The 22,735-nt window shown below is 43.6% G+C and overlaps 1 protein-coding gene across 1 annotated transcript; it reads right to left on the bottom strand.

Moving 5' to 3' along the window:
- Positions 1–52: 52 nt before the first annotated feature.
- On the bottom strand, positions 53–18,387 carry PLOD1 (procollagen-lysine,2-oxoglutarate 5-dioxygenase 1). The gene is made up of 19 exons (XM_030963969.1): positions 18,189–18,387; positions 14,014–14,105; positions 12,538–12,674; positions 11,725–11,888; positions 11,407–11,519; positions 10,034–10,097; positions 8,867–8,964; positions 8,452–8,553; positions 8,216–8,347; positions 7,822–7,943; positions 7,050–7,154; positions 6,482–6,607; positions 5,586–5,727; positions 4,901–5,014; positions 4,562–4,627; positions 4,150–4,254; positions 3,623–3,769; positions 2,589–2,714; positions 53–1,887 (listed from the first exon to the last, which is right to left on the bottom strand). The coding sequence occupies exons 1-19, from the start codon at positions 18,274–18,276 to the stop codon at positions 1,723–1,725; spliced, it is 2,208 nt and encodes a 735-aa protein (XP_030819829.1). The 5' UTR covers positions 18,277–18,387; the 3' UTR covers positions 53–1,722.
- Positions 18,388–22,735: the final 4,348 nt, after the last annotated feature.

Below are 22,735 nucleotides of genomic sequence, written 5' to 3'. Positions count from 1 at the left end.
CCAATAATAAAAAAAAAAAAAAAAAAAAAAAAAAAAAAAAAAAAAAACCAAAAAAAAAAAACCAACCCAAACCAAACAAAAAAACCCACTGCTGAATAAATACATAATACACATTTTGGACATCTCTGACTGGCTGATCAATCGTTTGGTAACAGGCAGTTCTGCATTTCACGTAACACGACTTTAAGTACAATTTTACTTTTCAAATGCTTGCCCCTGCCTGGATTTTTCTCTCCTGGGCACGGGTGAGTGTATGGCCTCAAAACAGACCTAAAAAGCTCAAGGAAAGCAGTTGGGAAAGCTGTCTGTCCCCTTCCATGTCTGAGGCTGCTCTGCCCCATTAGAGTGACCCATCCCAGAAGAAAGGTTCTACTCTGACAATCAGGCAGCAGAAGCTGGAGACACACAACTAAAAGGCACATAATTATTTTTTTTCCCCTAAAGACAATCACTCTATGGATTTATTGCTTGTGAAACAAACTATTCTGGCAGAATGGTGTCTGATAAGCAGAGCAGGTATCCCACAGGCACAGGCAGAAAAGGTTTCTGCTCCTTCACTCTCTAACCACAGGTCTAGTCTAGATTTATTTTTGCAGCTACTGGCTCACCCCAATCTCTCAGCACTTCCCAACCACTCCTTTCTATCAGCCTTGACCCCATTGGAGAAGTTTCTGCAATGGAGTGTTTTGGTTTTCAATCTCAAATAATAGAAACACTGAATAATTATTTCCTCTAAGAACCAGAGAACAGCTCTTCCCATCTAATTTGAGTGGGCCATCAAAGAAAATTATTAAAACAATCTCTGACAAATGGAATGAGGCCACCAAAGACCACTGGGACCTGTGGGCTGTTATGCAGAGATTGATCAGAGCTTTTGGCTATTGTGACATGGTATAGAACAGACAATTCTGAGAGAAGCCCCCCTGACTGATGGAGCTGTTCCCAGCCTTCCCTTTCTTAGATTTAATCTACACATTGACATGGCACGAATTTGTGTGGGTATGCCTGCTGCTCTTAGCTGCAGAAACCTCCCTTACAGAAGGTAAGGGAGGTTTTTTATCTCTTCAGTCCAATCCCAGAGGTAAAGCACCATCAGAGGACCTACCCTTAGCTAACCAGAAGCACCTATGTTGCCACTGCTGCTGCTTTGAACCTTGTGATTTGCTTGCAAGCACAGCAAAGAGGTAAAGAATCAGATGATCTTCAGGCTCTTCCAACTCAGCTTCATTTGGTGTGACACTTAACTGTTATGACTCCTGGAGTCAGCTCCCTGATTGGTTTATATTTGGAATAATGTCCAGGAATTATTGTGTAACATCCAGTCCCGTGTATGCTGTGGATGAAAAAAGGCTTCCAGCTTGTAACTTGCTTCCAAAAAGCTGGATTTCCGTTCAAAAAAACCCATTTTTAAAGCCAATGAATCACTGATGAAAGTTCAAGTAAACAGCACTTTCATGAAACAGTGGATGAGGAGCAGAATCAAAAATGAAGGCACGAAATCTCCTTTGGACTTCCACAGCAATATTCCTAGATATTACCTGCAGTATCAGAGAGGGAAGTCCTCCAGCAGTGGAGTCTCAGAATATCATTAAAAATCACATTAAAAATCATATAAAATCGAATCCAAATAGCTCTGAACAACACCTCAGAAACTTTCAGCGACACTCCCTGTTTCTACTCAAAGTCAGCCGTGAGCAGGGCCAGGGAAAGGGGAGCAGAGCTCTAGGGGTCGATGAAGGACACGGCGATGTAGCGGGTTCCTCTGGTGGTGGGCAGCCCCTCGTGGTAGTGGGTCAGGCGGCCGGGGTGCATCAGGGTCCAGCCCTTCCTCGGGGCTCGGATGGAGCAGTTGTAGCGCAGGAAGCGGCGGCAGCCTCCACAACCCCCCTGAGGGAACACACATCAGCCTGGAGAAAAAAAAAAGAGAAAGAAAAAAAGAAAGACACATGAACCTCCACAAGGGACACATCAGCCTCCTCTCTGGTGGAACACAACTGTCACATCAGCATCCTCCCTGGGGGGACACAAGGGACACATGAACCTTCACAGGAGACACATCAGCCTCCTCCCTGGTGAGAGAACAACTGACACATCAGCCTCCTCCCTGGTGAGAGAACAACTGACACATCAGCCTCCTCCCTGGTGAGAGAACAACTGACACATCAGCCTCCTCCCTGGGGGAACACAACTGACACATCAGCCTCCTCCCTGGTGGGACACCAGAGATACATCAGCTTGGAAAAAGCACCTCAGGGAAGGTGCTTAAAAGTCTCCTGCCATGAGGCATCGCCCTCTTTTTTCCACCTGGGGGGGTCACCTGGATGATCTGGTGTCTCCTATGAAGGAAATAAAATAGGACTTTGTCCCCACGTGGAGAAGAGCACTTCTTGTCTTTTACCTTTTGTCCTGTGTAAGATCGTGTGGGCTGGGGTCCATAGCAAGCTGGATTGGACCCAAATAGCCCCCCATGAATTCTTACAGCCATTAATTGTAATCCTTAGTGTAAAGAAGCCTGATGTGGATCAGGGCAGGGTTTTCAGCTGCTCCAGGTGCTGTGCTGCACTCCTGAAGCCCTGGCAGGCACTCACCTCATAGTCTATGCCCACTCTGTTCAAGGCAATGTTGATGGTAAAGGTGGAGGCGTCGTGGTGGGGCACCAGGGATGGCTGCTCGTCAGGTTTGTAGCGAACCACAAAGGCCAGCTCAAACTGGGTCTGAGAGAGAAGCACAAAGAGCATTCTGTTAGAGGGCTACGGTGGTTTGGGGTTTCTGAGCTGCAGAGCAGGGTGTGACACTGAAATTGCATCCCACTGCTAAAGGAGAAAGGCAATTTCTCAATGCCATTCTTCTGCCTGATTGTTGCCTATCTCCTAATGCACATACTTGGGTCACACTGCAGGGTCACTTCCTCTGTGCTGGGAAATAATGTGTGTAGTGCTGGAGGATTCTCCTCACAAAGCTGCAGCTGGAGGAGCTGACCCTGAGTTTTGCTGTTAAGGTGGACATACTGTGGCCTCAGCTCTCTTTATAGAGAGCAGCAGGCACAAGCCCTCCCAAGGATTTTTCCTGGGAAGGCAGTGAGAAGCACAGAGAGGAGAAAACCCTATTCACTGCTGCTGTTGTTTTTGCACATGGGGAATGTGTCATGAAGATTGTTTACCTGAAGGAATTTGGTAATTGGATTCTGGTGATGATTGTTTATATTAATTGGCCTATTAGGTCCAAGCTGTGTCCTGACTGTCTGGAGACAGTCATAGATTTTTCTTTAGTATCCTTTTAATTTCTCTTTAGTATTGTATCTCTTTAATATAGTATAGTATATATTTTATATATATATATACTTAATAGTATATGTATATATACCATTAAGTATATATATTTAATATATATATAAGTATAGTATATACTTATATATATTAAGTAATATATATAGTATATATATACACTATATATACTTAGTATATGTATATATAAATATATATATTTAGTATGTATACATTTAATATAGTATAATGTAATATAATATAGTTTTAATAAAGCAATTGTTCAGCATTCTGAATCAATGGAGTCAGATGCCAATCATTCCCAGATGTTGGGGTTGCCCTGCAAACAGCAGACATACCTTGGTGTAGTATCCTGGGTACAGCTTCTCTGTGATGGGTGCAATATAGTCCAGAAGAAACTTATACCATTCTCTTTCAAAGCCTATTTGGTTCATGTGTATGTCAATAGTCGGGACATTCTCATATCCTCCTTGTATTCTGCTGTCCTGAAATAGAATCAGCACAAATACCTGTAAAGATGGGAACCTTGGAATTCAGGAATGAAAAGTATTTGTTCCTGGTAACTACAAATAAATATTATGTTTGTTTTATCAGAATTTGCAGGATGGAAAGCTCATTTCAAACCATAATTAAACCCTAAGGGAAGCAATATTACCATCAGAGAGGCTGAACACTGGAACTTCAGAGGACACTAAAGAGGACTCAGGGAAAAATCAGAGTTAATCAGGAGCAAAATAAAGTATTGTCTCTACTTTTCTGGTTTAATTCAGGATCTAATGCCTTCCCACAGCAGGCACTGCTATCACCAGAAATGCAGAGAAAATGGTGTAGCCCAGAACTCAAAGGATCTCCTGCCTTTCCTTACCGTGTTGTCACCTGTGGACCACTGGCCATAATGTTCCATTTCTTCCACCAGCTCATCACAGGCAGTGTCAGTGAAGATGGGGAACCAGTAAACATCTGGGCAGGGCTGCAGATAGCAGACAGGTGAGAACAGCAGAAACAAGAACAGGTGCTTGAGGCAAAGCAAGTAGGGCTAAAATAAATGTAGACTGAGGAAGTGGAAGGAAACTAAAATATAGAGGACGGAAATTTGTCTTCTGATTTATGTGCCCCACTCCCACTTAGGAGAGCTGGAATGATTTGGCTCTAAAAGTACTTTCAAGGTCATGTTTCTCATGTTCAACTGCTTATTCCTGAGAATGACAATAATGATGATAAAGCATTGTCCCAAAGCTCATTTCCCATTCTGATGGATAAGAGTGATGCTTTCTTACCATTTCTACCAATTTCCCTTTCAGAGCTGCTGTGTAGTTTTCATGGATGTACTTTTCTCTCCAATCCTGCAATTAGAACATAAGCAAACCAGTAATTTTTGTGGGGCCCTTGCTTAAAGAGGTAATAAAAGGCCAGGTACTCATGCAAGCAGTATTTCACAGGTTTTTAAGATCCATGTGTTATGAATCCCAAAACATGTTCTCTTCAAATTTTGTGCCTGTGCTCCTCATCCCACTTGAGAGTCACCATTATTACAAAGCCTGGGCTTCCCATAGTGATGAAGCTAATATCAGATCTTCCCACATTGCTGTGCCTTCTGAGTGTGCAGGTTATCTCACCTCAGGATTGCTGAATATTTGCCAGAGGTCATTGTGGAGGTGACTTGTCTGGTAATTCTCCAGGGACAGTATGTGTCCAAACTGATGCTGGTTTGTCAGGTACATAAAGACTCCCTGCAGGACAGAGAGAAATAATAAAAGCCTCATATTTCTGAGAGCCACCTGTGAAACCAAGCACTGTTCATTTACTCATTCTTTCTCCTGTGGGATTTCAGTTTTATTTCTATCCTGGATTTGAGAAACTCTGAAAGGTCACAGACAGAGACAGTAATTGTGTGTCCTGTCAGCCAGGGCTGGAAGCAGAGGAAAGCAGCAGCTGTGAGATTAGAATCTTCCTTCATACCCTGTCAATCCCATTTAGAGCAGTCCTGAAAAGGCCTAAGAACAAAAATGTTATCCACATTTAGTGGTCCACGGCTACACATCATTTCACAGCAAGACAGAAATCCCAAGCTGTTCCAAAGTCTGCACTGTACTGACTGGTAAGAGTTATTTACATTTAGTGGTCCATGGCTACACATCATTTCACAGAAATCCCAAGCTGTTCTAAAGTCTGCACTGTACTGACTGGTACGAGTTCACCCTACCCCTGCCCTGGCAGAGCTGAATGCCTTGAAACTGCTTAATCCTGTCCCCTTCAGGCTGGCAGGCAGCTCTCCCCTGGCAGGCTCTCTCCTGGACTGACCTGGCTGCGAATGTTGTGGCACAGAGCCATGTCAGCATCCAGCTTGCCACTGTGGAACAGATCCCCCTGCTCCAGCTCCGAGCGCAGAGCCTTGCCTTTAACCATGTAAACACTGCTGATGTAGGGAACGTTCCAGAGCCCACTGAAACACAGCAGAAGAAAAGTGAGATACCACTAAGGATGACAGGCAGCACTGCAGCATCAGCCAGGCTTGCCTAAATGAGCCAGCTCAGAACAGTAGGAAGAAAACCGTATCAATAGAGATTGGCATTCCAGAAAAAAATCACTTATAGTGCAGCTTTTAAGCTGCACAAATGCTAGTCCACCAGGAAAGCAATTAATTGTTGCTGTGTGTTTTTGCTAGGGACGTAATTAGTGGCTTGAATCTCTTCCCAGAGAGATCAACATATTTTTTCCAGTGATTTAAAGAAACTGAACCAGCCAAAAGTGCATAAGCTGATTTCCAGCAGTTACTGGCCTATAAAAAAGAGGGTCCCTCAAGAATATGAATGAATCAACAACTCAATTTTGTGAATCTTCCATTCAAAGATCACCTGAAAATTGATCTGACAGAGATTAAACAGCACTTTCCAGGATTTTAAGGATCACACTAACTATAATCCCTAGGTGGGAAAAAATGACTTGAGTAAAATGAGATTTCAGGAGTCAGCACTCTCAAACCCTTACTCTGATCAAAAGAAAGTCTGCCCCAAATATGTCATTGTCTCTGCTCAGGGGTGAATATAAAACTTCCAAATGGGAGCAGAGACTTCCTTTCCTATACACAAAGACATTTGCACTCTCTGGTTCTTGGACATTAGTTTGATGACAATGTGCTGCAGCAAGCTTTACATTTGAGGGATTTTATCAGGGAAAAGCTCTCTTTGCACACTCACACCCTCCTCCTTTGAACAATATCCACGTAATCTTCCGAGCGGGCGTAGTATCCATCGGGGCTCAGCGCTCCCCAGAAATTGGACCACAGCTTCTCATGACGGCTTACCAGGGGGGCAATCACCAGCCTGGAGGCATGAAAGAAAAAGGAATTGCAGGACAGGATGTTACCACAGGAAGAAAAGGAAAATATTTACAAACCACAGTACTGTAGGAGCTGTTTCCTCCCTCACTTACAGAGTTGCTGTTTTGTTAACTCTGTTGGAATGAAATGCCACATAAGAAAGGGTAAATATGGTCCCAATCTCCTCTCTAACTACACCCTGCACCAGGTCTGTTAGAATCCATTTTTTTCTAGTGACTATATAAAAACAGAGCTAAGGATGATTTACATCCCCTGCCTAAATTCCAGGGATTACAATTACAGTGAAAAAAAAAACCACATAAGAGGTGTTTGGCTAACATCTCATCTCTGGCACAGCTCTTCAGGTTCCCTAAATATCTCAGGGATGTGCACTGAATTCCTCACGTGAGATGAGCAGTAAGCATTGCTCAGACCAAAGAACTCACTTGTTCTGTTCAATCAGGATCCTCAGAGTCTCTTTGTTCTTCAGAACTACCTCAGCATCCAGGCTAAAGTAATAGTCACAGTCAGGATCCTTCCTGCACAAATCCCTACAGGCAGAGAAAAGGAAAGTCACATCCTAAACCAGAGGAAGACCAAGGACAGAGCACCAAGAATTCCTTCATCTTGTAGTCTAAAGGTCTTCTGGGTGCTCAGAGAAGTTTGGTTTAATGCAACAACCCAGAGGGCCAGCACAGTACAAGCATATCAGATTCAGTATCCAATAACTGATACTGAGACACAGCCAAAATCACATTTAGCAAACTGTTTCTTCAGCTCAAACTGAAGAGGTTCCTATTTACAGCTGGCCCAAATCCCAAAACCTGAGCTCAAACCTCCTGATCACAGACAGGAAGATACTCTCCCACTAGTTCTTAGTTTTGCTACAGCACTCCTCCTCTTCAGAGATATGGGTGCATACATATCTTTGTGCTCTGTGACTGGGTATATAGATGAGGGCAGGAGATACAGGGCTATCCTTCTGTCAGAGCAAAGCACCAGTGAGAACTTAGTTCCTGAAATTGGACAAAGTGAGCTGGTATGGAAGCTGATTTTTTCCCAATATATAAGGGCATCAGCGTTAATGCTAGAAAAACTGAAAGGGTGACTGAGAAAAGAAGAGCAATCACTTGATAGGGATGATCCTCAGAACAAACAGATGCTTTAGTTTAGACACAGGCTGTCTCTGCCACCTATCATGTATGGCTCTTCACTTACATGCCCAAGTTACGTGCCTCAGCATTCTCCACCTCATCATCCGGTCCAATCACTTTGACAGAGAGATATTCTTTGCCATGCTCCTCTACAAAAGAGTCCACCTCCATCAAGTGATGCTCCTCCTGTTCCAAAAGTAAGGAAAAACACTTAGGATGGATCCATCCAGGCCACTCAGCCTCCTGCTGTTGAAAATGAGTAGCTCTTAAGCCCACTTCCACACGTTTACAGCTGGGTGGGTGTCACTGCAGACAATTATGCAATCTTGTGGGTGCCATTGCACAGAAGTACTGTGATTACACAGCCTGGAAGTCTAGCCCAAGGCTGCAGAAGTGCCTAGAGTACAGGATGAGGCGTACATTTTCCCCACATTTGCTAAGACCATCACTTCACTTACATGGTTGTGAATGAAGAGCTGGAGTCGCTGCTTTGGGTAATGGAGGTTACGAAGCCGCAAGAAGAACTGGGAGAGGAATGGGGTGGGCTGCTCGATGAAAATGCCAATCAGAATCATTGGCAATGCCTCATCCTGCATTCAGGGACAAGAGGAGAGCAGTGGTGAGTCATGTTTAACATCAGACACATAACTGTAAGACTTGTTTTGAGAGCTCTGAATAAACACAGCAGCCTTACCTTAAACCCCGAGAGGCTTCGCAGACCTTCATCACACACCGTGCAGCCAGTCTCAAACGTCCATATCTGAGGAATGTAGTTTCCCAGGTAGTTCAGCTGCAGCTGCAAAAGGAAGTTTGCCAGATTATGCATTACAGGGCAGGGGAGTTTTTTTGTGTGCATCCCCACCATGGGATCACATTTGAACTTTGTTTACCTTCTCCATGAACTAAGATATCTGAAAATCCAACTACATGTGGGTCTTTGAACCAGATCCATCTTGCTGCTATGGGCCTGGACTGCTTATTGTTTCTCAAGTGTAAATGTACACAGGGAAAGTCAGTCTATGTGGAGGCAGCAACCTGATCCATAGAGCCTAAAAGGTCACTTTGCAACAAACACCGACCAAATCTTTCTCTCAGGACAGTCCACTTACCTTGGTGGGTCCATTTCCATGGATCACCACAGGCAGAGTGTCATATAACAAGTTTCTTGCTCTCACTCGTGCATTTTCAAACTTCAGAACTATCTCATCTGGAAATGACATTACCATCATGTTAAGGCTTTTATTGATAATTAGAAGAACAATGCCTCATTTATACAGAAAAATTAAAGTGTGGACAATGGGATAACCGTGTACAAGTAGTTTAAGGGCTACAGACGAAATCTTTAAAGGTGAAAAAAATATTCAGAATGATCCTGTGAAGTAACAGGAGGATGCCTGGGAAGCTGGACAATGACTGGGAATTGCCAGAAGCCATACTGAAAGGCTCTTTCAAAACTGGCAGTGAGGAGCAGCTACTGATGACAGGGACACTATTGATGGGAGGACTCAGGCCCTTCTCACCTAAGTGTTCTATGCACCTGATGTCTCTCTTTGTCACCCCTCACAAGAGTCCATCCTCTCGGCAGAGATGATGGAGGACGTTGCCTCAACACAACCATACAAAATCCTTTGGAAAAAAGACTAGCACAGATACAAGCTGCACTCTGTCATTGATATAATTAGCATGGGAGCCAAAAACTGCACTGCCATTACCACTTTTTACTTGACCAGAATAAAGATGGAATGGTGCAAGACTGAAAACATTAGGCAGCACTGATAGGGAAGTAAGTGAATCCCTCTTGCCAGGAGTAGCAAAATCAATGAGCAGGTCAGGTCAGAAGCCTGGTACAATCAGTGAGGGCTCACAGGCATATTTGGCTGCTTCTCACCTCCCATGGCATTCCAGCGTGGCTCTGAAGCAGAAAGGCAGGCGAGCCCTGGCAGGGCTCTGTGTTATTACTTGCACTGGAAGTCCCTCCCAGTTTCAATCCCCAAGGCTAATGCAATCCGACACCCTGGAGATCAAAGGGGCAGGGAGGTGTGAGATGAAAAACCTGACCTGCACTCCCTGAAGCGGAGAAGGAATTGCAATGAGAACATAGTTGGTCTCAATGGAATTGCATACAAATCCCAGAACTCTGGCACAGACTTTTACTAAAGCTTTTTCTGTGGGGACAGCCATTTCTGAAATACAATCCCTTCAGCCATAACTTTATTTCTGGTGTCAACATGCAAGTTGCATTCCAAGGAGAAATGAGTTCCTTTCCTCCATCTCACCTAATGCTCCATTTAGGTTTTGGAAGATCCGGCTTCTGTGGTCTAGACTGATGTTGATACTTTCCTTTAAAAGAATTAGATAAACAACCTTAATTAGAACACAAAAGGCATCCATTCTTTACATACAACTGATCCTATGCTCAGTGAAGATATATCCCATTCCTATAGTCATTTGTAAACTCTCCAAACTCTGCAACCTTAAACATTCCCAGATAATCACAATTTTCATTCAAATCTGGGACAATTAATCTATTTTCAAGAACAAGTTAAATACATTATATTAGGCAAAACTATGCAAATCCCCTCTCCCCCTCTTTTAAAGCTGCTATGTGTCAATAAATCTGCATCATATGAATGAAGCAGACTTACACACAGTCATATAAACCCCACAATACATAAAATAGACAGGAATGCCAGAGAGAAAAACCATCTGCTGTGAAAAGTTTCTTGCCTTCTATCATCCACAGGGCAAGTGTGACCCTGAGCATTGCCCCAGGTACCAGTGTCAAACCAGAGGACAGGAAGGTGCAAGATCAGCTTGTGCAATCTTTGTTTCTATCCCCTGCTGCAAGCCACACTATGACTGAGTGGGACTAAAATGCAGCTCTGACTTAACAGAATTCTGTGTCCCTGCAGGCATCTGTAAGACTGATTACTGGAAAGGACAGCAGGGCGCTAACATCCGCTGTCTGAGTGCCAAGTCAGGGGAATTATTCAGCCCTTGCATGGCATAGGGCCAGAACAGCAGATGAGAACATTAAAGGGACTGCTCATGTGCAAGTGTCACAGGCCATACTCAGATTTGGGGAACTAAAAAAGCCCAGCTGTTCTAAATTTTCTACCAGCCTTGCTGGTAAAAAATTTCAAGTGTGTCTCTAGTCTGATAGCAGTTCCCTATTTCAAATGTTCCCTCTTGATTCAATTGCTGGTACAGTTTGAGTTCTCCAGGGACAGACTGGCCTCTGAAATGCACAGCTGGGCAGGGACACCAGGACCAGAATGACCTGTGGGCTGCATGGTCTGGCCAGTGCACTACACAGTGCTGCTTCCAGGGTCCATTCCAGGCTTCTGTAGGATAATATTATATGGCATTTTCCTAAAATGTACTTCAGTGCTAGGCTGGCTAAGTCAGCACTGCACTCTGCAGTTTCACATCCCCTGGGAGGAGGCTGCTTAGTTCCTCCACACTCAATGGCTTTAAACACCAGCACAGCACCTACAGACAGTGGTATGAACCTCCAGTAAGACTTGTTTTCAGACATCTCTCTTCCTATTCACATTTTATGCTTAAATATAAAAAATGCTGATAACAGAAAATAGGAGCACTGGCTAGAATGCAAATTTTCACAAACCCAGAATCCAGATACACCTACTCTTTTTTCTGGATCCAAGAAGATTCTTGTATAGAAGAGCTGGTCACTGTCATCATCCTCTCCTTTCCACTCCTCCACAAGCTTCTTCAGGTTTGGAGCATAACCTATGAAGCCTGTGGGAATAAGGATGAGGAGGTGTTTCAACCCAGATGACCAGAAAATAGAAGTACTCCTGTATACATGTACTTTCACTTCTCTCACATGAAATCTCACTACACCCTGTTGCTGCAGAGACTCATCAACTTTCAGTTTGCTTTGCCACTTCTCCCACAAAGGTTAAATAGGAGGAGAAAGCTGAAAGCAAGCTCTGTGTCTCACCTCCAGAACCCAGGAAGCGCTTTCCGTCTCGCACCTGAGGGTACTTGGCTTCCAGCTTTCTGTCAGGATAGATGTAGCTCTCTGCTGAGAAAACCACCTTGCTTTTGGCTTGTTTGAACTTCTTCAGCAGTTCTGCAGGGCCTGAAGCAAAGAGCACATCATAGCTAGAGAGAGAGACAGACAAAAAAAGGACAAAAGAAAAGGAGTCAGAAAAACATGTCACTGAGAAAAGTTTCTAGAAACAGCTAATTCTTTGGGAATCTTTCTTTTAGTTCTGTTTAACAGTATTATATTTTTGGTAATGCAACTAATTAAAGTGTAGTCTCATCTGTATGCTGGGCATATGAAAAGACACTGAGACTCCAACCCTTCCTTTTCTCTCTTCACCTCTCTGAAGGCTAATTCTTGGCTCTCAGGATGTGCTGCAGCCTACTTCACCTTATAAAACAAATAACTCTGGTAAGAAAGGCCTGTCTAGTCCCAAAGGAATTGTCTGCTCATTCTTTGCAGATAGAGGCAGCCAAATTCCACTGTGGCAGAATCAGGTACAACACCATCAACTTCATGCAGGAATTGGCATCAGCCTGTTCAGATCAGCCCTTCCCAAGTGCCACGGATGCAGCTCTGAGCAATTCCTAGGAAACCACAGAGCATTCAGGGAAGAAATATTGGAATATGATCCCAAGAAAAAAACCCAGATATCTGGACACACCTTTCAAAAGCAATTGATTTCACAGCTCATTTCTTCTCAGTGAGAACCTGTCCAAACCACTGTAAGATTCAGTTCATGGCAAATTCTTTGCAAATCATTACCTTTCCACGAAAAGGATGATCAAGTCCTCCTTATCCCCATACTGCTTCAGAGCTGACTTGAGGAGACGAACCTTCTGCCCCCCTCCAGCTGGCTGCTGGTCATCTCCACCCTGCCACTCCTCCTCCAGCCCCAGCACCTGCACAGCAACAGGCACAGGGTTATGGGATTTGCATTCCCCCCAGATGAAGGGAGGAATGATGAGTCTGACTCCATGTTCTCAGAAGGCTAATTTATTATTTTTATGGTACTATATTATATTAAAGAATACTAAACTAAACTATACTAAAGAATACAGAAAGGATACTTACAGAAGGCTAAAAAGATAATAATGAAAACTTGTGACTCTTTCCAGAGCCCTGACACAGCTTGGCCCTGATTGGCCATTAAGTCAAAATAATTCATACCAGAAACCCAATGAAACAATCACCTGTTGGTAAACAATCTCCAAACACATTCCAAAGCAGCAAAATACAGGAGAATCAAATGAGACAATTGTTTTCTTTTTCTCTGAGGTTTCTCAGCTTCCCAGGAGAAAAATTCTGGGAGAAGGGATTTTTCCAGAAAATGTGAATGCCACATAGGGTCACCTCAACAGGGCACTTTCCCAGCAAGGCTCACAGGAAAGAACCAGAACCCACAAACTTAGTGGTCCTGATAACCCCCAGTGCAAATCACAGCAAAAATAACAGCCCCAGGACAAATGGACTAGGCAGCCTTTGATCCAGTGTCTGGGCTGGACAATCAGTGTCACAAGGTAACACAAAGCACTCCTGGCCACAGGGACAGGAGCACACTCTGTACTGTGTGTCCTGGCAGCGCAATGCAAAAGTGCCACGAGGCTCCCTTGAGCAGGAGTTACGGATCTCACCCCAAGCCAACGCAGGACACTGCAGAAATGACCCAGCCACAGCACTTTTCAGCCAGTTGAGACGATGTGTGTCCCCTCTTGAGCTTTTATTTAATCACTGTCAGGCCAAGTCTGATCCATTCTACAATTTGAAATTCCCTTCGACCAACTGTCGCCACATTTCTCTTCACAGAGAAAAGCAAAGCACAATTCCTCCCAAGGATATTTCTGGGTTTCACATTCTCTGAACCTCAGAGAAAGGAAAAACAATTCTTCCCATTTGCTGTGCCTGTGTTTGTGCCAAAGTAGAATGCAATATGGAGATTGTTTACCCACAGTGATGGTGTTTTGTTTCCTTGGCCCTTCAGGGCCAGGTGTGTGTGTGTGTGTGTGTTGGGACTGTTGGCTGACAGACACAAGATTCTGTGCAGTTGTGCAGAGCTGAGTGCTTGGCAGATTCAGTTTAGATCTAATGTAATATAATGTAATATAGTATAGAATAATATAGTATAATAAAGTGATTAATTAGCCTTCTGATAAGATGGAGTCAGATGCATCATTCCTTCCTTTGTCGGGGATTTCCCTGCAAATTCAATAACCAGCCCCCATGGAAGGTGCTAGAAATCACCTGGACTTTGTAGTTGAAGAATTGGGCTGATCTTCTGAAGCGTTGGAATCCCTCAGTCTGCTTGGTGGCAACAGTCAGAACCAGCAGGTTTTCTGCACACAGGGGAAAGCACAAGAGATACTCAGCTTGTGTGGTTTCCACAACCTGCCGTTCCACACCTAACTTGATTGTGGGTATAAAATGAGAGATTATGTAAAGATACAATTTCATTGCCTGAGCTCTGAGCTTAAAAAAAGAAAATATAATTAATTTAGTAGGTTTTTTGCGCTGCTAGTGAAAGCTGCAATTCTCTTCTCTCACACAGAGTACAGAAGAAATTAAACTTGAAGATAAAAAATAGAACTACTACAAAATGCCCATCTGAAAGTCATCAATTTAATGCAGTTATGACTTTCTGCTCCCCACAGAGCTGCTTTTTTGTCATTCAGCATTGACTGGATGTAGGGAAAACCAAAATTAGACTAAATGTTAATTTTCTCTCTCAATGGCTGCTTCAATTTTCTACTCCATTCCTGAGGCATTTTCCAGTTTTTCATACATATTCAATGTGAATTTAATTGTGCAATAATTTTAATTTACATTCTCCTCCCCAAACTTGCTTTTCATTTCCAGTCCCTTAAAAAGGATAAAAGTTAATCCTGAAGTTTTCTTTCAGAATTTTCTCTGTGGTACCCTAGAATATGATTTTTACGTGGAAGTTCTGCTTTCCTCATTGCAATGATGAAATGTTATACTTCACCTTCACAGTATTGCTGAAGTAGGAATTTGTATAGGCTCTGGCAACAGTGCTTAAATGCAAATTCTGGCCATCCGTTTTAAACATCAGAAAATACCAGGAAAAACTGAAAGCACATTTTCTTGGCCTCAGCAGGCATTTTTTGGAACAATGATTTTTTTTAATGGATGTACCAGATGTATCTCCCTCAGGTACCCAAACTGATATTCTGTCTAGTCTTAGAGAGGAAGGATCTAGAAGTTTAGATGGACCTCACAAAGGCAGCAAAAGTGAAAAATAAGTGTAAGATTCCAAGTCAGGAAGAAAGAAGATATTACCAAAGAAATTCCTCAAATCCTTTACCTGCATCAGAATAAAAAAGAGAAGAGAGATTGAGAATAATCAATAAGTCAGGTCTAATTGTATTTATTAGACATATGCACAAAGTGATAGATAAAAGAATATGAATCCCACATGGGTGCAGTTTTTAAGGGCAGATTTTTAGACATAAGAAGTGCATTCCTAATCTAGCACCTCCAGCACACTCCAGTGTGTCCAGCCCAGTCAGAGGGAACAAACAAATGAGTAAAATACATATATCCTCAGGGAATATATTAAAGCCATTAAAGTTTCTAGCCATATGATGGCACACAGAAAGCCAGGGTAGCTTTCTGAGAGATCTCTGAGCTCATGGATCCTGAGAAGGTGAGGATCATACTGCCAAGGAAGAGGGGGACAAGTGTGGGTTTGTCAGAGAGGAATGTAGACAACCCTCAAATTCTGGTATGTGAGGGGAGAAAGCATATGAGGAAAGGAAAGGAAGGAGAAAGGAGAGGAGAAAGGACAGGAGAAAGGAGAGGAGAAAGGAGAGGAAAGGAAAAGGATCCTGACTGCTATGCAATTATTTCAGCCCAAAATCTCAGGCATCTCACATTAAATAAATCACTAATTCATTTTCGTGCTGCCATCCCAAGAAAGCCACACGCTGTTTATGACTTGACTGCCAAAAGTTTCCTGGACAGGATGAGTGCTGAAGGCTCACACAGAACAGGAAGTGGCGTCCCATTTCTATGACAGAAAAGTTCTCCCCATGCAGTTTGTGAACTCAGAGGAGCACGAAAAACCAGCACAAAGAGCACTCTCATCCCCAGCAGAATTCCAAGTTACAGATTCCTGTGGGGTAGGACACAGAGACACGAAGCTCAGTTTCTGTTCTAAGAACTCTCTGCAGTAGTGAGAGCTTTCCATCCCAAGAGACATTCCTTCAGCCCAGCACTGAAGTTTGTGCTGAGCTATGTTGCCTCCACTCCTGCTTTAACTCTTTCCTCTCTTTCCCAAAGATTTTGCTGAACACTCATGCAGCTGATGGATACTTTCAAGGACAGAGCAGTAACCCCTCTTACTTTCAGTATCACACGCAAACTTTTCAAAACTCCCTAAACAGATTGATGCATCCCTGTTTCCCGTATCACAGTCAATTTCCACATGTAGAAATGCATTTTGTTCTGCTGAGCCAGGCCTCCTGGGCCCAGAGGCTCCCTGGGCCACACTAACAACTAGGAATTGTAGAAATACATTTAATAATGGCATGGCTGCAAAAAACAAAGCAAGCACTGGACTCAGAACCAGGGGAGCTGGACTGTGTTGCTGGTTCTGCTATGCAACAAGGAGCTAATCCAGCTATCCCTGTTTTTCCATCTGTAGAATGATAGAAGAGGACATTTACCTCTTTTGTGGAGGTTTTAGAGCTCTACAGATGAAAAGGATTCTGTAAGAACAAAGCACTGGATCAGGAACCTTGATACCAAGATCACAATGAAATGATTCAGTAAACATCTGAGTTTTTATAAAGAATAAAAATCAGAGACTAGATGAGTTCAGAAACAAAAAAAAAATTAAAGTTATTTGCTTCTGGCCTAAGTCTACAGGGAAAGCACAGCTGCAGCTGCATTTCAGGAACAAGGAATGAATTTATCCTCAGGCTGTGATTTGGGAAATCTTACTGTGTCACTTCCTGTTAAAAAAATACCATTAATATGGGGATCAAATAGAAAAAAAAAATACCAGTGCACAATTTAACAGTGGATAATATAATCTCTGTATTACATTTACAGAATAATTTTAAAAAATTCTATCAACTACAAATAACTATGTTGAGAGGTTTTGCACAGATACAAAAGAACATCCAAGAGAGAAGACAGGTATCATTACTCTCACATTACTCTGGGGAAGCTGAAGCATAGGAAAGATGAAGCATTTTCTCTTTGAGCCATGGCAAAAGTGATGGCTCAGAAAACAGCTAATTCCAACTTCCTCTTCCTAACCAATTTACCTCATTCTCTTTCCCAGCCCTCAGTTTTATATCTCTAGTGCATACCAAAACCATGGAAGATTTGGGATGTGCAAGGAAGGCAGGATAGCACAGAGATTTTTTGTTTATGTCACTATAGCCAAGGAACTCCCAACACCCCCATGAATGCGCACTAACTGTATTAAGTAATGAATATAGTTATACCAGAATCTCACTGTGAAGGGAAATACTACACGCAACAAGATGAAATCTCCTCCTAATTGCCACTTCTCTAATGAAGACAGAGATAATTATCCAAACTTCTTGGCAGAGTGACAGCGTATGAGCCACTTTGTCAGTGCAGCTGATATTCTGAAACTGCCCTAATCCTCTGCTGTTCTACCAGCCCCTCTAGAGCTTCCACCGACTGTTTACAGGAGGGAGACACAAACTGATGCTATTTTAGGAGCATCCCTGATCTTGAGTCACAGTATGGCCAGTCTGGAATCAAACGCTCTACGGCAACCCAATTCTTGAACCGCCTCAGTTCAAAATTCTTGAATTCTTGAACCATGTAAGTTCAAAATTCTTGAATTCTTGAACTGCCTAAGCTTAAAACCAGAGAGGGCTGATCCAGGTGGGATGAAGGACCGAGAATCCTTCACGGGGCTGGAATGATGCTGTCTCACCAAACCCCGAGCTGCCCGAGGCTCCAGGTGCCTCGCAGGGGCTCACAGTGCCTCAGGCTCGGCTCGGGCAGCGCCGGGAGCCGGAGCAGGAGGCGGAGGCCACGGCGGCACCGGGGGCGGCTGTGCCCGCCCATCAGCCGCACCGCGCTGCCCGTGCTGCCGGTACCAACAGTGCTGCCGGTGCCCAATCCCCCAGTGCTGCCGGTGCCACCCCTCAGTGCTGCCGGTGCCCCTCAGTGCTAAAATCGCCCCCAGTGCCGCCAATCCCCCCCAGTACTGCCGGTGCCACCCCTCAGTGCTGCCGGTGCCCTCCAGCGCTGAAATCGCCCCCAGTGCTGCCGGTGCCCCCCCAGTGCGGCCGGTACCCCCTCCGTGCTACCAATCCCCCCCGTACTACCATTCCTCCTCCCCGGTGCTGCCAGTCCCCCCCGTGCCCCGAGCAGCCCCCCGGTGCTGCCGGTCCCCCGAGCACCCCCCTGACCTTCCTGCAGCGAGGCACGGCCGCCCCCCGCCCCGAGCAGCGCCAGCACCGCCCAGAGCAGCAGCAGCAGCACGGCCGGAGGCACCATGGAGGCGAGGCGGCTTCTCCTCCGCACGCAGACCGGGAGCGGTGCCCGCGGCACGGAGCGGGGCTGCCGGAGCTGTGCCACGCACCAGACCCGCCCGGGAGGAAGCGGGGAGGCGCCGGCTCCTCCTCCCGGGCAGCCCCCGCAAGAGGCGGGAGGGAGCCGGGGCAGGGCTGGGAGATCCTGGAAAGCGAGGGAATAGCGGGATGAGCTCGTGGGTTTCGATCCCGGAGCTGCAGCGGGTTAAAAATAATAATTTTATTATTTTTAATCATAAAATACGCATTTTTCACATCCCGGTGTGAAAAATGCGTATTTTATGATTGGCTTTTTGCAAGTATTAAAGTGAATATTATATGTGTTGTGTTAGAAAGTAATGCTGTATTAATTCTCTTAAGTAGTGTGTGAAATATAGTTTTAGGTTATAACAAAATGTTAAGATAGAAGCTGTGCTATGTAGGATACTTTTTTCCTAAAGAAAGGACTTGTAGCGAGATAGCAGCCACAGGACACCTGAATCTTTCAGAGAAAGAGAATTGATTGCTCCCTTATCAGAAGAAACAAACTTCTTCCTGCCTCACTCAGCCCTAAAGATGCCATCAGGATTCAGAGGAAGAAGCTGACACTGCCCAGACAGAATCCTGTGTTTGAATGGAATTTATGCATCATGTGTGAGGTGTATGAATATGCAACAGGCTGTTGCTTTTAAGGGTTAATCCTCTGTTAACGTGGATCCTTTTTCAAGCTTATTTTGCCCAGAAAGAGGTACCCAGACTGTCTGTAACTCTTTGACTCTACTGTCTCATATTATCCTAATGCAATTTGTCCAAGTTATTATCACTCAAATTATATTACTATTTTTACAACCATTTTATTACTATTAAACTTTTAACATTTTAAAAACGAGTGATTGGCGTTTTTCACACCCGGGGTGCAGGATCCTGTGGGGGCAAGGCAGCGGGCAGTGGATGAGCAGAGGGGCAAACAGGCATTGAGATGTGGAAACCCAGGGCACTGGGAATATTTTTGTGTCTGCTCTGGGGTGCCCTGACTCCCAGGGCAGCACTGACTCTGACCCTCATTCATGGAAAATGTTTCCCAGACTTCGAGATAGACCAGAATCCACAAAAGTGTGAAATAGATTATAGAGAGTAATGTAGGTGCATCACTTGCTGAGAAATTGAGGTTTTGGGATTTTTAGTGTGTTGTGGATGGAAGCAAGATGGAGGGCACAGGGTGTTGTCCTGGGTTTCTTCTTCATTTTGTAATTGGACAGAAAAGTCCACATTGCAGCTCTTTGGGATCAGCTATGGGGTTAAAAGGGAAAATAATCTAGGTGTCAGCTCTTAATTGGATAATTTAGTCTGAAAAGCCCTTGTACCAAGAGATTGTTGGCCATTTTGTACCTTCTAATGAAAAGCTGCAGAACTCACAGTAGTGAGACTGTTTTACTGATAAGAAATAATAAACACCTGAGTGTGAACATGAACTACTGTCTCAGTGCCTTCAATCCAGACCCAGAGACACCCACACCTGGGACCACCACATTGAGCAAATGCCAGTATAGGAGCAGAGGAGTCACCCTCTGGCCAATTTCAGCTACTGCTGGGCTGCAGCTGCCTGACACTTATGGGATATTTATGTATAAAAAGCAAACCATAAATTGATTAGAATTTCTGGTTCTAATTCTGAATATGCACAGCTATGCACAGCTCTAGAAACTGGAAGCCTTGTTAAATACCTTCTGCATACCTGTCACGTCCCATATCTCCTTGGTGAACACAAAGTCTGCAGTGGTTTTGTTTCCTGTAGTAGCTGGTTTTCTCTGGTCTTACACACATCTTTAAGTCACATGAATCTCTGTGGCCTTGTGCTGGCTTTTCTTGCTGTAGCCCTGATCACTTATGTAGGCATCTTTTTCTATTTCATTCTGCCCTTGAGAATAAGCAAAATAATCCTGTCTTAGAAAGTTCCACATCTTAAAATTAACATTTGCTTTATGGTCACTTCTACACTGCAGTGAATGTACGGTTTAGATGTAGGGAAACCTTTTTGATCCTGCAGGACACCAGATGAGTTACCACTGACACAGTGAGGCCTGTCAGTAAATCATCTCTTTAAATTAACAGAAATCACAGATATAACAGGGTTCAGGTTAAAAACAAACAAACACAAAATACAAAACAAGAAGGCATGAGGAGAAAAATAATATCAAGCACATTAGAAGGGTTACACTGTAGCTAACAGATATTCTCCGTGATCCATAACAGCATTATCCCAAAGAATTCCCATTACTGTTTGTTTGTTCACTGAGAATATTCTTGAGTATGTTTAAAGCACTTCCCTCATAATTAACAGGCAAACAGAACAGTTGTCATGCTGAAGCCATGAGCATTCCAGGCAACAAGCCTAGTTCTCTCTAAGATGATGATTTCAGAAAACTTCCTTTTGCAAAGCTGCCAGTTTCCCTAAATCAAAAAACTAAAAAGAACATACTTTCACTTTAGATTTCTTCAGAACTTTGCAGGCTCAGACAAAGCCTGTGATAAATCTGTAGCAGCTTCAACAGTTTAAGGCAGGAGCCACGGCATAGATGTTACATCCTTCACCTTCAGACCTCAGACTGAGATCTGCAACTCAACATGGATTTTTAAAATTGCAAGTTTCTCATTTTAATGAAGTTAAATCTCTCCAGTCTAAAACGAAAGCAGTTTTGCACACTCCAAATCATGAATGCCTCATTGTTTATGCTGCTGTAGCCAGGCTGTCTCTGTTTGACAGCTTTGTATTCTGCAGCTATGCCAACCCAGCAAGCACATTTCCCCCTCTTTGTGTGTTTGTGCTGATCTGTGTGAAAAACGCCAATCAATTGTTTTTAAAATTTTAAAAGTTTAATAGTAATAAAAAGGTTATAAAAATAGTAATACAATTAGAGTAATAATAATTTGGACAATTTGAATTAGAACAATATGAGACAATAAAAACAAAGAGTTACAGACAGTCTGGGTACCTCTTTCTGGGCAAAATAAGCCCAAAAAAGGACACCCGTTAACAGAAGATTAACCCTTAAAAGCAACAGCCTGTTGCATATTCATACACCTCACGCATGATGCATAAATTCCATTCAAACACAGGATTCTGTCTGGGCAGTGTCAGCTTCTTCCTCTGAATCCTGATGGCATCTTTAGGGCTGAGTGAGGCAGGAAGAAGTTTGTTTCTTCTGATAAGGGAGCAATCAATTCTCTTTCTCTGAAAGATTCAGGTGTCCTGTGGCTGCTATCTCGCTACAAGTCCTTTCTTTAGAAAAAAAGTATCCTACATAGCACAGCTTCTATCTTAACATTTTGTTATAACCTAAAACTATATTTCACACACTACTTAAGAGAATTAATACAGCATTACTTTCTAACATAACACCTATAACATTCATTTTAATATTTGCAAAAAGACAATCATAAAATATGCATTTTCCACATCTGTGTGCTGGCTGCAGCCTGCTGCCTGTCTTTTTAAGCAGAGCCAGCTGCCAGTGCAGATGTTGCAGTGAGTACGTGCAACACGTGCTCTAGGAGGAGCAGCAGCTTCCTGAAAACTGGAAGGGCCAGAGCTCTGCTCTTACAGCAGCCTCAAAGCTCACACCACCAGCCTGTTGTTTTGTTTTTTTAAGTTCTTCTAAGCCTTCTGATGTTTATATTTTATATATTATATATTTATATTTTATAATATATTTATTTTTATTATATTTATATAATTTAATATTTATATTTTATATATTTCTGTAAATACTTCTTGTTTTGCATTCTTTTGTGGAAGAGGGGAAATGTGATGAACTGTTGGGTTTGTCCAGTGTCAGTGGAGAGGTGGCACTGTCACCTGCCAACCCACTGTCACTTTTGCAAATCTATAAATGTTGGAGTCAGAAATTAAACGCCCTTCTTTTTACTTTGGAGATTCCAGTGTCTGTGTCATTTTATTTCGTGTCCTAAAGTGACACCAGCCCATTGAAACCTGCAGTGAATGAGGTCTCACCCATCACTGTTTGGGATCCCAGTGCTGTCCCCACCCACCCCCCAGTCAAACAACCCATTTGCAGGAAGAAATTAAGAACGTGTCTCCTCTGTTTCCATTTTTTGAGCTGGTTCATTGCCTCAGCCGGGTCGAGAATTTCACATTTCACTTTAACTCATAGTGTTTCTGCCCGACTTGCTTGAAACGCGTTTTGCCTTTGGAGCACCGCTCTGGATACAAAGCTTTCCTGTGCACATCTAAGACACCTGAGAAAGTTTGTTCCTCGATTTATGACACAGTGGGACACAGATTGACAGAAAGAACTTCCTTTCCTGCATGGTCTCTGTGTGGTAAACCACTAAACTGCCACGGGAATTAGGGAATTAGTCTTTTCGATCGGTGCAGTGACCCGGGGAGAAGCCACAGAACCTCAGCCCTGGGCTGCAGCTGCCCG

Source organism: Camarhynchus parvulus, chromosome 21 (assembly GCF_901933205.1).
Source record: "Camarhynchus parvulus chromosome 21, STF_HiC, whole genome shotgun sequence".
NCBI lineage: Eukaryota > Metazoa > Chordata > Aves > Passeriformes > Thraupidae > Camarhynchus > Camarhynchus parvulus.
This window is presented reverse-complemented; position numbering and strand designations above follow the sequence as displayed.